The 16,456-nt window shown below is 29.1% G+C and overlaps 4 protein-coding genes across 4 annotated transcripts in view; 3 read left to right on the top strand and 1 right to left on the bottom strand.

Moving 5' to 3' along the window:
* The window catches only part of LOC108746360 (ATP-binding cassette sub-family G member 1-like), a 22,447-nt gene extending 21,731 nt beyond the window's left edge, over nucleotides 1-716 (top strand). The window contains exon 10 of the mRNA XM_018483083.1: nucleotides 672-716. Within this exon, the coding sequence (XP_018338585.1) occupies nucleotides 672-684 (13 nt within the window). The 3' untranslated portion in view covers nucleotides 685-716. The remainder of the gene's footprint in view (nucleotides 1-671) is intronic.
* Nucleotides 717-740: 24 nt separating this feature from the next.
* Nucleotides 741-5,622, top strand: LOC108746345 (ATP-binding cassette sub-family G member 1-like). The gene is made up of 6 exons (XM_018483054.1): nucleotides 741-897; nucleotides 2,468-2,778; nucleotides 3,553-3,726; nucleotides 3,929-4,139; nucleotides 4,974-5,081; nucleotides 5,477-5,622. The coding sequence occupies exons 1-6, from the start codon at nucleotides 741-743 to the stop codon at nucleotides 5,620-5,622; spliced, it is 1,107 nt and encodes a 368-aa protein (XP_018338556.1).
* A 4,451-nt stretch (nucleotides 5,623-10,073) lies between these two features.
* Nucleotides 10,074-11,916, top strand: LOC108746362 (ATP-binding cassette sub-family G member 1-like). Its single transcript, XM_018483085.1, has 4 exons — nucleotides 10,074-10,145; nucleotides 10,340-10,449; nucleotides 11,333-11,451; nucleotides 11,665-11,916. Exons 2-4 carry the CDS (start codon nucleotides 10,348-10,350, stop codon nucleotides 11,888-11,890), a joined length of 447 nt encoding a protein of 148 aa, XP_018338587.1. The 5' UTR covers nucleotides 10,074-10,145; nucleotides 10,340-10,347; the 3' UTR covers nucleotides 11,891-11,916.
* A 545-nt stretch (nucleotides 11,917-12,461) lies between these two features.
* LOC108746361 lies at nucleotides 12,462-14,406 on the bottom strand. The gene is made up of 4 exons (XM_018483084.1): nucleotides 13,886-14,406; nucleotides 13,126-13,572; nucleotides 12,779-13,045; nucleotides 12,462-12,633 (listed from the first exon to the last, which is right to left on the bottom strand). Exons 1-4 carry the CDS (start codon nucleotides 14,308-14,310, stop codon nucleotides 12,462-12,464), a joined length of 1,311 nt encoding a protein of 436 aa, XP_018338586.1. The 5' UTR covers nucleotides 14,311-14,406.
* Nucleotides 14,407-16,456: the final 2,050 nt, after the last annotated feature.

Raw genomic sequence — 16,456 nt, 5'->3', positions numbered from 1 at the left:
AATATAATCATATATACTAGAATTTACTGCGTATTGTTGTTTTTATACATAATATTATTTCATTTTTATTAGGGTAAAACTAACAGCTTATTTATTTAAACACTAATTATGCAATAAATGATTCATATGTGGAAATTTTTCTCTGTTTTTATTATTCCTAATAACATCTTATTTGATAATAATCTTTATGTAATTTGACATCATTATATTATCTTATCCAGCATTAAATAAAAAAAAATTTATATATGCCATAAAATTTTCCGACACTTTTGTGAAGCAGTATATGCATAAATATATATATATATATATAATTGCATGCTACATTCAATGCATTAATTACAAGAGGCGAATTGATATTACTTGTGAGATCAAGATTATTCACGCAATTATTAAGTATAAAGATTAGTTTTTTTTTATTTGTATCATTTAAAAGCTGACTACTCAACACGTGTGATTGTAGTAACCATCCGACATCAATAGTTGTAACTTGTGCAATACATCTCGCAAACACAAGAATCGCTTATAAAAGGCAACTTTTTTTTTACGCTTCTAGCAGCGCGAAATCAATGAATGCATAAGATCAAAGTGTAATGCTATAATTAGCTAATGCTATAATATACAATTGAAGCATTTAACACATCACATCACATATATATTATTTACGTCCTCAGGTATACAGTGTAAACACCGGCTCTTCAATTAATTAAAGGTGGACTGCTAATTTTACAGTGTTCGGCAAAATGCTGAAAGCAAACGATAAAAGTGACACAACAAGGATACTGGACGATGACTACAAGATCCATATGCAGGAATCGAAAAAACTATTGAAACTCGACAAGTCGCAAATATGCATTGAATTTAATGATATCTGTTATTCAGTTCATCACGGATTTAAAGGCAAGTTTATTTCGTCATCCTATATTTATGACAATCGCGGTTCTGTACATATTAAGCAGCATTTACAATGATTTGCATATATCATAAGAAATTTATCAATCATAGTCGATTATTCTTCTCAAATTTGTGAGATAGACTAGATAATATTTACGGCTTAAGACTTAAAACTTAAGTTTTACGCATTAAAATCTCATAGACGCCGTTATATATATAAAGGTCTGTTCTTTTTGACTGAACTAGTATATTTGTACTTAAAATTAAAAATTCTCAAATTTTTATAAAACTAACAAAGGTTTTCTAAAGCTACGTTCCTAAATTCTTACTTTATTTGATTATATTAAATATATTACGTTTAACATATCTATAAATAATATATTCTATAAATAATATATCCATTATTTTTTAAGAAATTTTTATGATTTAAGACACACATTCTAGAGCTAAAAATTAAATTTATTTGTAATTTATTATATATATTAATTAATGTGTATATTTTTTATGTTTGTTTAAAATTTATTCAATATATCTTATCTTTGCAATTAATTTTATCCGGTACAAATTTTGCATACGTAATATTAGTATACGTAGTACATAAAGCGTAACACTATATATGTATAGGTATATTGACATGTTATATAAGTGCAAGAAAATATGAAAGAAATTAATAAAACTAAATCTATACAAGGTGTCCCATTTTAAATAATGCATTAAGATTTCTCGAAAACTATAGTAGATACGGAAAAATGTTTCAAACAAAAGTTGTATGATTCGGAAGGGGACATAAGAAGGTACCATTGATTTAATCTTGGGTGGCGTCGCTAAGGTCAGATCAAGATCACATCAATTTTTTTTAATGGAACATCCTATTTTTTATGGTAGAATTTAATAGCTAGTGCTCGAAAGCTTTTCGAAATTATAAAAAAATATTTTTCATTAAGTATTTTTTGAGTTAAAAAATTTGAAAGTTACAGTATCGTTGGCATTAGCATTAAGGTGTCCGACCAACTAAAACCTCTTGAATGCTGTTTAAAACCATGTCCTGGATATTATTTATCAAAATCAAAGCCAATGGAGATTGTACTTCTTATTTTCATTTTTACAATAAATTTAGTGCAAAAATAAAAATAAGAGGAATAATCTCTAATGGCCTTAATTCGACAAATGTTATCCATGATCTCGACCTTGACCTAATCTTAGCGACGCCACCAAAAATCAAATCAATGGTACCTTCTTATGTTCTCCTCTGAATCATACAACTTTTGTTTGAAATATTTTTTCATATCTATTACATACAATTTTCGAAAAATCTTAATGCATTATTTAAAATGGGACACCCTGTGTGTGTGTGCGTGTGCACATATATATGTATATTTTATTTGTAAAAAAGCAATTTGAATTAGTTACAAAGATTATATTCGATTATAACGTTTTCATTTTCTTGGCAAACCTCTATGTTAATTCATAAAGCTTAATGCCAGATGCGTGTAAATGCAAATATGTGATGTATATATTGCGTTTCCTACTATGTAAATTGCCTACAAATAATTAAAGAAGAACATTTACTTTGTAGAAATTGAGAAAACAATTCTACATGATGTAACAGGACACTTTGAAACAAAAAAAGTCACGATAATTATTGGTCCTTCTGGCGCAGGAAAATCCACCCTGCTAAAAATCATATCGGGCAAACGATTAAATGACGTTAAGGGTACCATCACCGTAAACGGTGTTGAACGAAATAGAGGAATGTTTCGCAAACAGATATGCTATGTGCCGCAACAATACGATTTATTACCGTTCCTCACAACAAGAGAAACTCTTTATATAGCGGCACGATTGAAACTCAATGTTAATCAGAGCAAACAAGCGATTCAATTAGTTGTAAGTAAAATATAAATATACGATAAATATATTATTAAATACTGGGCAACAAAATTAACGCAACACCTGTTTCACTCTGCAAAAATAGGCAAATATTTCGTGTGCTGATAGAGCGGACTAAACTGAAAAGTCCTCAACCATTTTGCAATTTTTGCAATAGTTAACAAGATATTAATTACTAAAAATCGTCGAAATATTGGTCTTCAATAATTTTTTACTCAAATATTATCAACTTTGCAAAAAGACAGCAAGAGACAAATATTATTTATTTTTTTCTCATAGAGCTCTAAGAATTTTTTATAAAACTTTTTAGTACCGCATTTTCTTATTGGCAATTATTTTTACCAACATGAGAAAATGCGGTACTAAAAAATTCTGAAAAAATTCTCAAAACTCTAAGAGAAGAAATTAAATAATTTTTATCTTTTGGTGTTTTCCTGAAAGTTGATAATATTTGAGTAAAAAAATTATTGAAGATTAATATTCGGTAAATTATTATTAATTAATAACTTGTTAACTATTGCAAAAATTGCAAAATAGTACACTTTTCGAATCAGTTTAGCCCGCTCTACCAGCACATGAAATATTTGGCGGTTATTCTAGAACACACTCTATATATGTAATTGTATATAAATATATATATACAATTATTATATATTTTTATATATGTATATTGTTAATATTCCACCATACTTTACAGTATACTTTATAGCTTGCTACGCAAGTAAAGTTATGTATTGATGCATCGCCCACATTAGATATTATTTCTGTCAGGTGAACGATATTGTAAAGAACCTCGGCTTATCATCTTGTCTAAACACATTGGCGAATAAATTGAGCGGTGGCGAACAGAAGAGACTCTCCATCGGCGTAGAAATGATCACCAAACCATCTGTTCTCTTATTAGATGAGCCAACAAGCGGTCTCGACAGTGTGACCTCTAATCAAGTATAGTACAGATAACTAAATCAGCAGCTACATAAATAATGATTATTTTACAAGTTATTTTTTCATTATATTTTACTAATACTTTTATACAATACTTCAGCAATACTGCAGCAATGTTGCAAAATAGATGAAATGTTATAATGTTTCGTTTTGCAATACATCATTAAGTTTTAGCTTTTAATGTACTATTTCCATTTATTAGCTTATTAGCACGCTACATGATATGGCGAGAGAAAATTGCACTGTAGTTTGCGCGATACATCAACCCAGTAGTCAGATAATTTCGCTTTTCGATAACATTATGGTACTCAGCCGAGGCAGATGTATGTACTGCGGTCCCAAGAGTGAGATTTTAAACACGTACAGCATTGCTGGATTCACGTGTCCCAGCTTTTATAATATAGCCGAATATGGTAATGTATATTTTACATATTCAACTTGATAAAAGAATTGTGAGAAGACAAAAAAATTTAAAAAATAGTATTGAGAATAAAACTGTACGCATTTTTCTTATACCTATATTTTTTAACCTTATGACTAGTTTGTTTTTATTAATTTTGCAAATTAATTTTTTTAAATTTATTAAAAAGATACATTCTATAATTAATTTTAAAAAACATACATAACAAATTGTTATTAAAAGCTGTCCAATTTTTTTACTTTGTACTTTAGTTTAGAAATTAAAATGTTTTAAAGGCATAAAATTTGTGCACGCTGTTTAAGAGAAAATGACAATTCTGAATGCAAAAAGTGCAACGCGATTAAGCTTGTAATTAACTCTAGCTATAGACACTCTTTTTTTCTTGATACACACTCGGGTCCTTGGGCTTATATTCTGTAACTGTTTTACCGACAGTTGTCGGAGTGTAGTTGCGCAGATATTTTATATGATGAAAAAGCTGCGCAACGATACCGACAACTGTAAGCGTGTAAAGACAGTTACGGATCGCGCCTCTAGGATTCCATCTATATTTGTTACCGTAACTTGCGTAAAAATGGACATATTTCAATTAATTTTCTTTTCAATCGATTAAGAGAATTGAATAAGGAACAATAGTCCATAATGTGTAAAAGTCAATCAAATTAAGGAGCTTTGACATATATAGGTTCAAAAAAAAAAAGAAAAATTCAAAAACGTGAAAAAATCTCGATTTAGTAAATTGCATTGGAATTTCTGGGACTTCAGTGTGTATAGCTAGAATAAAAAAAAAATAAAGAACAATTGATATTGATTCTTCTTATTGCAGTGCTTGAAGTAATAACCGAACAGAGAGGTGGAGATTTAGAGAATCTATACAAGATCTGTCGTGATGAATACGAAAAGTTCAAATCATGCAGTAAACGCAACAAAAATGGTAAATATATATTGTATATTTTATTATTTAAACGTTTTTTTCTTAAATATCTTGGTTATTTTCAACTTTGATCAATTCATATGATAATCTACTAATAATTTATTAATAATTCCATTAATTAATAATTACATTTCTAATTTACACAATAATCTTTTATTTTACTTGACGATGATTATTGAATAATGAAAGTGTCAATATTTTTTTTATTTATCGAATATCTATACTACATTCTCTACAGAAATATGAATCTTAACACAAATGCAGACTGTTTGATATCTGAGATCAGGCAAAGAGTGCATACAGTAAGCTCTATACATACTGAAGTGAGCCTTCTCTATGTTTGATGATGGAGGGCGATCAATTGTGCGAGAGTGATAGCCATACGTATTGGGTAGAGTCTCTATACCAGAGTTTGTCCCTTAGAACATATATGACAAAGGCCATAGGTGATTATCTATCAGTTATGGGAATTTGGCCTCGCGCAATGCAGAGAATCAGCCTCTCCACTTTTGCTCCACCAATTGATGTCGCGTTCGGCTAGTAGAGAGCTCCAACGTCGAAAGCTCCAACGCCTCTAATATCTATCTGTTCTTATCTGAATGCTTCACCGTAATGCGCATGTGTCAATTATTATTATGTAGAGTTAAGAGTGTTGTACATACTCTCATCTTAGAACATACACATTTAAAGCTCACATATAAATCACGCACAAGCGCACAACAAATAAGCTTTCAAACAAGGACAGATAGATATTGGAGACACTTTTATTGCATTAGTTAGATACAGTATGGCCCTTCCAGTATGTATGTCTAAGGTCTGGCCATTAAAGCCTAGTGAAGAATTAAATGGTGTCTATCACGTAACTTGTCACATATAATTAAGGTACTATAATACGACTGTTTGTATCCGCCATTTTTAATCCTTTTCTCACTCTCTTGCTCCTTTCTTCAATCCCTTGCTCTCTCTCTCTCTCTCTCTCTCTCTCTCTCTCTCTCTCTCTCTCTCTTCACTTCGCCGCTAAATTAAGAAGAAAGAACAAAGAGTAGGGAAGGGACTAAAAATGGCGGATGCGAATACCTATATTATAGTACTCTAAGATAATCAAGCATGATTTAACATATTGAACAAATTGATGCATTGTATGAATCGTCTTATATTTGATATGAATTTGCTGACATTAAAATAGGACACGTTACAAATGCAGCAATATGATTGCTTATGCAATCAGTTGATGATATTTCAAAAACAAAGATTAGCAATAACTTTACATTATGCTGTCAGCAAGATGACAGCAAGATGACAGCAACGTAACAGCAATGAATGATCAATTATTCCATTTTGAGCATTATGACAAAAATATGATGGCAACAAAACATATATAACGATATCCATCCGTTATTGCGTATATGTCTTCTTCAAGTTATGAAATTTTTTAATCGATGCTATCATAGTTTGTTGCTAACAAAATGTTATCACAAAAATTACCCGCGAGCATTATGCAATTCTGCCGACAGAGGGCCATGGCATAAATGTATTAACTCGTAAATAAGAATCACATGGGAAAGAATGTAAGGAGTGCAGCATTTTGCATGTGAAGTGAGCCCAGTATTGTTCTATTGAGCGAAATAACAATTTTCAAAGATTATAATGTAGCGCTAATTATTGATATCAGATCTTTTATATATCTGATACATATCATTTAAATTAAGTATAAATTTTATTTATGGGATTCTAACTTTATGACAAATATACAAAAATAGGTTTTAGTTTTTTAAATGAGATATACTATCATTAAGTAATTCTTAATCAAGGTTTATATATGATTTGGATTGAGTGAGATAACAATTTTTAAAGATTATAATTTAGCGCCCATTATTGATGTCAAATCTTTTGTGCGTGCGTGCGTGCGTGCGTGTGCGTAATATACAAAAATACGTATCACTTAGATTTCATCATATATTTTAATTTAATAAAATTTTTTTTGCAGAGCACTTTTTATCCTTTTTTTTTAAAGGTAAATGTATACTGATATCTCATGCATTTTGTAGTGTTTAACATCTTCTTATATAGACAGTATATAAATTAGTTAATTTATAAATATATTCTTTTCCGATATATAATCTCAGAGAGCAAAAAATATAATTTTTTAAATTCAAAGATTTATATCGATCTGCAAAATACCGACAATTTGATCACTCTAGTTTCCTCTTAATGGAGACATTTTTTACTTTTCATCATAGGAAAAAAGTTTTATGATTAATATCCAGATACATCGACAAGATACCATTAAAGTTTGTCGGCTCTGAGCAAATTTTCGTGACTATCAATGGGGCCTGGGAATAATTGAAGGACAATGTTACCAACAATTAACAATCATTCATGATTATTAACATAAACATTTTAATAATACACTATTAAATTCGTGTTTTTTTATTATATAAATATTGTATAAATAAGTATGCATATTTTTAATGCTATAATATCTTATACAAAATATAATTTTTTTCTTTACAGTTATCATCTCTGTTGATAATCAAACTTGGATGATAACATTAAAATTACAGTTTTAAATAAAAATCGAGTATTATTAAGTTTAAAATATATGTATATAATCATAAAATTAGTACCGTATTATTAGTTTTTTACTCTTAATCACTTTAACAGGTGAACTTTCATAAGCACTTTCAATAGTTATCTCGGCGATGGTGTAGCTAGGGAAGAATCACTCCAGTATGTATTGTTTTTTTTTTTTTTTTATTGAACGTAAAAGAGGAGATACAGCCAGAGGGACAAACCTATTAGGCTGATACTATATAATAATAAAACCTAATAATTACCACAAAGCTTAGATCTAATATATAGGGTGAATCAGCGTCGTTGAACCAACTTTTTACCCTATGAGAAAATTATCGATTTCATACCTATTAGATTATAATGTGCATGTAGTAAAAAATTTTCTCATAGAGTAAAAAGCTGGTTCAACGACTCTGGTTCACTCTGCATATTGCAGGGGAAAGTGTAAGGCTCTTCTCAAAATCACAGGCGGTACCTCCAGTATGTATAGAGCTCACTGATTGCATATGACATCTACTGTATCTTTTACAGAAATATAAATCTTTACAGAAACACAGATTTTTCGATATATGAGATTAGGCAATAAATGTTTTGTGTATAACATAAAATTAATATTATTCGAAAAATATAAAAATAAAAAAAAACAAGATAATTTGTATAAATATGTGAGGAACGATAATTCTTAATAATTAATTTATTTTTTATACATAGAATTAGACTCACCAAATAATTTCAAGCAGAAATTTGAAATACAAAACGATACAAATATAAATAGCACAATACAAAAAAAGTCCACGTGGCAACAACAAAAGATATTATTTTTACGAGCTTTAATCTGCATAAAACGAGATAACGTGAGTACAAATTTTCGAAAGTAATAGGCGAACAGTTCGCTTGTTAAAATCAAAATATGTTATTGTTTTAATTAATCTTTCAGGTTTTGACAAAACTAAGATTGACGGTGCATGTTATAATCGCGCTATTATTAACAGCGCTTTTCTATAATTTTGGTAATGATGCGGGAAAAGTGTACAGTAACATCTCCTGCTTATTTTTTTATCCTTTTTTTTTATTCTTTGCAAATCTTATACCAGTTATTCAAATATGTAAGTAAAATACAATATATCTTTTACATATATAAATACAACATAATACACAATTTATGTAATCATGTCGGCAAATAACTGAATTATACATTACTATCTATAATCTTTTTGATAATTTTAAGAAATTAATAATTGTCTCTTTGACAATATTCTTAACTTATCTCGTTTAAAATTGTGATAAATACGTAAATATTTTGTGAATTTATAAATAATTACATCATGGGCCATTCTCCTACCTATTTCAATTTTTGAGATAAAATTCTTTAAAATTTTTTTGGAAATGTTTATCTTTTGATACGTTTTTGAAAATTCAAGATAGCGGACAGAAAATGACACTCTGATATTTGTGAAAAATTCACCTAGCTGTTGAGCTGTTACGCTTCGACACCTAGCTGTCAAGATATTAATGCTAAAAGTATTTTTAAGTCAGAGGAGATCAAGCGACGAAGATTGTGCTGTCGCTTGCGAGCACGGTTACAATATATATAAGGATGGAAATATCACATTTTTAACTCAAATTTCTATTTATTTCACACTTAAAAAATTAATATAATACTATTTAATAGAGCAATGTTTCAGCTTTAAGAATTTGTTTTTTTAATTGCAATACAATTTTTAATAAGTTATGAGCAATCACAGTCAGAATGTTCCTTTTTACTTAATTCGCAAATAATTCAGGAACAAAAAATCATAGAAACATTAAAAAAAAATGATTTTGTAAGGAAAACTTCATACTTTCACGATATAGATAGTCGAAATTTTCATAAATTTTTTTAGCATGTACAGACCCACAAAGAGAAGAAAAATTTTCATTTTTTTCAGTTCATAATTTTCTATATATAAAAATTACAAAACTCACATAAATTAAAAAATATAGTAATCATTCGAAAGTAGAGATTTCAAGTTTTAAAACTTTTTTGTTTAATTCAAATTTTAATCGTTTTTAACGAAGATATAATATAACGAAGATATATAATTTTGAGCTAACAAAATACTGCAGAACTTTTTCTCCAATCCAATACACACACACACACACACACACACACACACGCACGCACACACACATTGTATAGTATATACACATATACATATATATTAAGTTAGAGAAAAAGTTCTACAGTATATTTTGTTAGCTCAAAATTATATATACATATATGTATGTACATACATATATACATATATACATATATATATATATATATATACATGTATATGCACACACGTGCGCGCGCATGCGCGCGCACACACACACACACACACTTAACTTTTGTATCTGATTATAGTTCCTATGGAAGCAGCAGTATTCTTACAAGAACATTTAAATAATTGGTACTCTTTGAAAGATTATTATAGCGTAAAAGTATTAACCGATTTCCCGATTCAAGTATGTTTCTCAATGCAGGGTTATAGTTTTATAATTATTAATTATATATAAAAAAACTTCTTCTAAAAATGAAGTTTGGACTAAATATAAATGTTACTGTTGTTATTTTACTTTTTTAAGTCAATTAAAGTTTGATTACATTTTATAGATATTTTCCGCTTCATGTTTCCTGTTTATATCTTACTATATGACAGGACAGCCAATGGAATATGAAAGAATTTTAAAGGTATGGGGCATTTGTCTGTTAATTACGATTCTTGGACAAACGTGTGGGATATTTGCAGGCGTGGTTTTTGGCACTGAGGTATTTTACTGATATACTTTTTTTTATATTTAATATTTACGCTGTTAAAAAAGTTACAAGGAAAAAACTACACATGAAAGAAATGGTTGCGATTGACTGATTGCCACGGTCGAAACGCCTATCAATACATTTTTGGTTATAAGAACTACTAAATACGATTTTGATAACTATAGTGCTTTTTCCGTATAATAATTTAATATTACACATATTATTGATATAACATTATATTGGAAAATATTACAGATAATATTGCTATTACCAAATAATTATTTGTAATAGCAATAAGAATTTTATTAGTCCATACGTGTGAGAAGATAATCAATAGAAAATATAATAAATAGGAATTAAAGAAATTCGCCCATAATGATCTTTAATGCTTAAATAATTCAATGTGAATTTGTATTCCTATACTACATACAAGATGTCCGGAATTTAATGTCTAAAGAGTATAGACTCACTTTACGTGCCTTTTATGACCATTTACTGACTATCAAGGGAGGAAAGGACAGTTTTCGTCAATTTTTACAAATGTTTTAAAGCGATCTCGTTATTTAACTTTATCCAAATTGTCTTTACTCACAAATGGCACGTAACATAAATTTACGTGTCATTCCTCGCTTCTGACGTCATGATTCTAACATGACTATTCAGGAGCCTTAAAAATGCAGCTAAATTACTGAAATAACATCACAATTAAATTTTGATGTTCAACAGGCATCTATTAAAACATTAATAGCAATAAGTTATAAATTATATGACTGATTTATAGTAATAAATTTTTCAGTAATTTTTTAATTTTTTTTATTAGCTTGTACCATACAATTCATTTTTATGTTATTTAATACAAAAAGATAACAATTAAATACAATTTCTTTAATTGCAGTTAGGTATATTTCTAATACCGATATGTAGTATACCATTATTGTTGTTCTCTGGATTTTTCTTGAAATTAAATGAAATGCCGACATATCTACAGCCAATAAGCTTTTTAAGTTTTTTCAGGTAGAGACAATTTAACATATACCAACTGTTAATTAAAAACTTTTCGCATTTATATTTATTATTATTTGGACATAATAATAAATTTTTTCAGTATAAATTATTTTTTAATTTATCAAAAATTATTTCTGCTCTTATGTAGAGACATGCTTTTATTTTATTTCCAATTTATTACATTTTTTCAGTAAATTTAAAAAGCATAAAATTTTATTGTAGATTTGCGTTTGAAGGAATAATGCAGGCGATCTATCTTGACCGACCAAAACTACCATGCTCTGAAGCCTATTGTCACTTGCGTTCCTCAAATAAGATTCTTTCATTAATGGGTATGCCAACAATGCCATTTTATTTAATTCTGATAATACTTGGTTCTTGGATACTCTGTTTACACGTGATTGTCTATGTAACACTCCTATGGAAAATTTATTATGCAAAAAAATAATGTATTATATTTCATTAATTTTTATCTCAAACAAAAAAGTATTCTTAAAATATATTTTAAAGAAAAAATTACCCTTAAATAAATTGAGAAAAAAAATACCGACCGCGTTAAAACTTTTTTATCTGCTCATCATCCCTAATACCGATTGTTAAAACATCATAAAATAATATCGTGTGTTGTTGGAATTTCATAATGCGATTGAATCACTTTGAGGGAACACTCTTAAAATTATAAAGAAATAAAAAATTACAAAAATTAATTTTGTAACGTCCTAGAAACTAAAAATCCATCTTTAATGAAACGCTAACATCAATAGAAGAGAAGTTCGTTTTTAACTTTTTGTATAATTCTGCAAATATATGAATATTATTTTTAAATACATACTTGTAATACTATAAATGATATTTATATATGTATTTTGTATAAAATTTTACTTTATTCTTGTTATTTTTTTGCTTTTATTTTTAAAAAATTAGTTGGTCGAAGAGCGCGTAACTGAGAAGAAGTATATTTGAATCGAAATATTTCCAAAATTTATATCGTGTTTCATTTTTAATACACTTTATTGCAATCACGTTTTATTTTTAATGATAGAAAAATATAATAATTGTTTTTCCGATTTTTCTTGAAGTTTTGTTTCTTCTTCTGGGCTGAAATTCATCGCTTGATCGAATATCTGGCGTATCATTTTATTAATAATTGTACGGAAGATTGAGAATTTTAAAACGTAACGCAATAAAAATCTGAAATAATTAAAAAAAATAATACTATAGAAAAATATACGTAATTTATAATACTATATATAATCATTGTATGATACACTGTATATTTAATATTCTGCTATGTAGAACTATTAACTTTACGTTAATAAAGTATTTACATGCTCACCTCCAGCTTTTATAAGTAATCCATTCCATGTAATTCATTGATGTATATAAATGCGTCATGTTGATATTTATCGTATCCATTGCTAATAATGCCATCACTTTATAAGGCATATAGATCCAAGGATAGTAATTCAGTGGTTCGACGAGACATCTCGTCATGTGCTCCCATTCGGGTGTAACATCCTTAAAATTAGGTACTATCCAATATTGATAAAAATCTCGAGCGCGTTGTTTTATTTCATCGAGACTGCCACGACAAAAGTTGTGCCTAAAGAGAAATTATAAAATATACAAATTTTAAAAAGTATCTAAAATATTACAATTTTTACTATTGTTAAGTATATATACTCATTCTCCATCCCGAGATAATATCCGTAACATCTCCACATATGACAAAAGGCTTCCATATCTTCATTGGTCGCATTATGCACTCCGATCTTTTCTGGACAGAGCAAAATTAAACTTATAAAACTGCATTGTGTACTTGCCATGTCCGCATTATTCATGCCTTTCGGCTTGTATGGCGATTTGTCAAATGTGATATAAGGACGTTGTCCGTGTTGTTCAAGCGGACATGCCGCGACGAAATCTTTTAGAAAAAATTCGCGATCTGGGCACCACGGCTCCGCGATTTTGGACTCGTTATCGATTTGCTCGTTATCGAGTTTGTGCAATTTTTCTTGAATCATTAAATGCATTCTGCGCGCAAATTGCATGTCTTTATAAGCTGGCGTTCCTTCAATCCAAGGCTCTCCATTGTACCAACTAAAGAATCGTTGTATGGTCGAGGAATATCTTGTGGAAATTAATTACATTATAATCAAAAACATTATAAATTAAAAAAGTATACATTAATTGATAATATCATATCACGAAATTGGCGTATATGATATAGTAAAATTTAAAATGAACACGGGATAAATATTAGATAGTTTAAAAATACTATAGCAGATAATTTCGTGAAAAATTAGTTTACAATTAGCTGACAATTTCTCTGCTCAATATTAGCATTAGTTACAAATCTTGTCTCTCTATATATAATAAGTCAAAGTATGTATCCAGTAAAACAATTAAGATTTAATTGTAAAGTACTAAATTAAAAAAGTACCTTTTAAATCCTAAATATGGCGTATGAGAACGCTTTGATATGATTATTGGTTTTAGAGCCATCTCAAAAGAATACACATGCATAATTCCTAGTATTTTGGCAATGAGAAATGAAGTGTAATTTTCACGCACAAATTTCTGTCCCCTGCGGTATTTATCCACGTCCAACCATTCTGGTATTTCCACAAATGATCGACTGTAATTTCCTTGGCGAAAAGAAGCTGGAATGAAGTCCAACAATGACTTTGGAACATTTGGAAAGAATGTAGCGATGTTCTCATTTATCCATACACATTGCTTCTGTACAGTCCAGGTGTCGAAGTCGTTTGGAAATAATTCTCGATCGAATGTGCTCTTCAACATCATTACGTATCTATATTCACTTGAACTTTTCATACTTATGGAATCTCCAATATCCATAAACATACTGTTAAAAACTATTATATTTTATACGAAGATTCGTTATATGCAAACAAAGAATTGCTAAATATTATTCAAGCTGATGACTTATTTCTTTCATCATCCTTTTTATATAATGTTTATCCAAGTTTATTTTCACATCTTCTGGTTACTAATTTCTTCTTCTTCTTCTTCTTTTTTAATTAATCCCGCAGCCTAACTTATACTGAGCCACTGATGGAATTAAATAAATCGTAAAATCGAAATGCAATGCACCTCGAATCGGGTAAGTAGAACAAAAAGATGATGTAATCAAAATAGAAATGGCGAAGTGTCTTTTCAGACACTGGGCATCTGCGACTACGACACTTCTGCCCCGCACGGACGCGCATCCAGATGTATAAAGGAACTGTGAGTAGTGTGATGCAATTGCACAGTCAAATGGTCAGACGTAAAAAATGTAATCAAAGTGACGCAACAAGAGGACGTTCGGTTCGCTCGAGTGGTCTCACAAGACTTTTCTGATTAATGACAGTAAAAAAAGTAATTTATATTAATGTCGATTTAATGCTGATTCACTGTTGATGTGATAAGTCTCATCGGCATCCGTGAAGTCTCGTGGGAGGGGAACGGTATTTATAGTCCCTTTTTATTTGAAGGCCATCTTAAGTAATGTCTTAAAAATGAAAATAAACAATCCTTTCAAGGCTAATAAGAGTTAAAGTCGATGAAGGTACCAACGATTAAATTATACCCAGTGAGAAATGGAAACAATATTAAATCGATGTTAATTTGACGTCAAAGCATACTATATCTATTGCACTGCTGTAACATATTGTGACATGGATCTTAATAAGGCGATACTGACGCTCGAGAAACAAAATCCAGATCACCGTTAGTATTCTATGCTAATCAATCTATCAATATTAATTGCTAGACTACGGATATTTATGCAAAATATTTATAACTGAATATTATATTTTGCATAAACTTTACCAATTTTCTATAAATTTTATCAATTTTCTTAAATTTTCTAGTCGGTAAATTATGTGAAGAAACTACTAAACCTCATCTACTTTCATCTCAAATCTTGGAGAGAATCAATCATACCACTATTACTCGCTTTGTAAATTAAAATATAAAAATCTTATAGCCAAGAGAATCCCACGAGTTTTATTACTTGTAACAGATGCAGCTGCATGTGTTAAAAGCTGGAAGAGATCTTAAAATCTTTTATCCAAACATTATACACTTAACATGCTTGGTGCATGGATTCAATAGAGTAGCTGAAAAAGTTTGCCTTCACTTTTCTCTTGTTACTACTATAATATCTTCAATAAAAAAAATATTTCTGAAAGCTTCGCTTCGTATAGAAGGAATATCGAGCAAAATTGATAAATATTCCATTACTACCTAAACCAATTTAGACAAGATGGGGACTATGGCTTGAAGCTGCACTTTTTTATGCAGATAATTTAACATGGCTTTCGAGAGGTATGCATTAATTTATTTTTTGTCCAATAATTAAAAATAAAATTGAACTTGATAAAATAAAATTGTGATTTGATCACAGGTTATTAAGTCTTTCAATTCAGAAAATGCTACGTTGATTGTTTCAGCAAAGAGTGTGCTTCAAAATCCACAGCTTATCAGAGATTTATTTTGCATATTGTGAATATATACTGCATAAATAATGCATTTTTTGTGCAGCGTATATTTTGCATATCTCGATATGCATCTATTAAATAATCTAAAATTGTTAGTTCAGTAAAGATCTTTTGTTATCATCTAAATCTAAAAAAAATGTTATACTGCATAAAAATCCGCAGTCTATTAATCACATACAGTTGATAATAACGTCCAGTATTTTTTAATACTAATAGTATTATTAATCATGTAGGGTCAGCTTAAGATGTACTTAAAATGTAGGTTTTAAATATATAAGATCCGACTATATATTATATGTATACAGCCATGGATAAATTAAGATACTTTTTTACAACTTTAATAAATTTTCACTTGATTTTATACACTTAAATTTATTTTTTTAACAAACTTCACTTGTACAATTTTTACTACGTTATTTTTTTTTTGCTAACGATCGCGGATACCGCGATAGCTTTCTCGTGTTGATCACATATTATTTTAATCACATACTTCATGCTTATTTCAT

Source organism: Trachymyrmex septentrionalis, unplaced genomic scaffold (genome assembly GCF_001594115.1).
Source record: "Trachymyrmex septentrionalis isolate Tsep2-gDNA-1 unplaced genomic scaffold, Tsep1.0 scaffold168, whole genome shotgun sequence".
Taxonomy (NCBI): Eukaryota; Metazoa; Arthropoda; class Insecta; order Hymenoptera; family Formicidae; genus Trachymyrmex; species Trachymyrmex septentrionalis.
This window is presented reverse-complemented; position numbering and strand designations above follow the sequence as displayed.

Excerpts from the sequence above, each read along its gene's own strand:
- LOC108746362 (XM_018483085.1), top strand. The coding sequence starts at position 10,348 with ATGGAATATGAAAGAATTTTAAAGGTATGGGGCATTTGTCTGTTAATT. Across the intron at positions 10,450-11,332 it reads GCGTGGTTTTTGGCACTGAG|TTAGGTATATTTCTAATACC; the intron begins GTATTTTACTGA and ends CTTTAATTGCAG. Across the intron at positions 11,452-11,664 it reads AGCTTTTTAAGTTTTTTCAG|ATTTGCGTTTGAAGGAATAA; the intron begins GTAGAGACAATT and ends ATTTTATTGTAG.
- LOC108746345 (XM_018483054.1), top strand. The coding sequence starts at position 741 with ATGCTGAAAGCAAACGATAAAAGTGACACAACAAGGATACTGGACGAT. Across the intron at positions 3,727-3,928 it reads ACAGTGTGACCTCTAATCAA|CTTATTAGCACGCTACATGA; the intron begins GTATAGTACAGA and ends TCCATTTATTAG. Across the intron at positions 5,082-5,476 it reads CAGTAAACGCAACAAAAATG|AGTCTCTATACCAGAGTTTG; the intron begins GTAAATATATAT and ends CGTATTGGGTAG.
- LOC108746361 (XM_018483084.1), bottom strand. The coding sequence starts at position 14,310 with ATGTTTATGGATATTGGAGATTCCATAAGTATGAAAAGTTCAAGTGAA. Across the intron at positions 13,046-13,125 it reads TATCTCGGGATGGAGAATGA|GCACAACTTTTGTCGTGGCA; the intron begins GTATATATACTT and ends ATTTCTCTTTAG. Across the intron at positions 12,634-12,778 it reads ATTACTTATAAAAGCTGGAG|ATTTTTATTGCGTTACGTTT; the intron begins GTGAGCATGTAA and ends TAATTATTTCAG.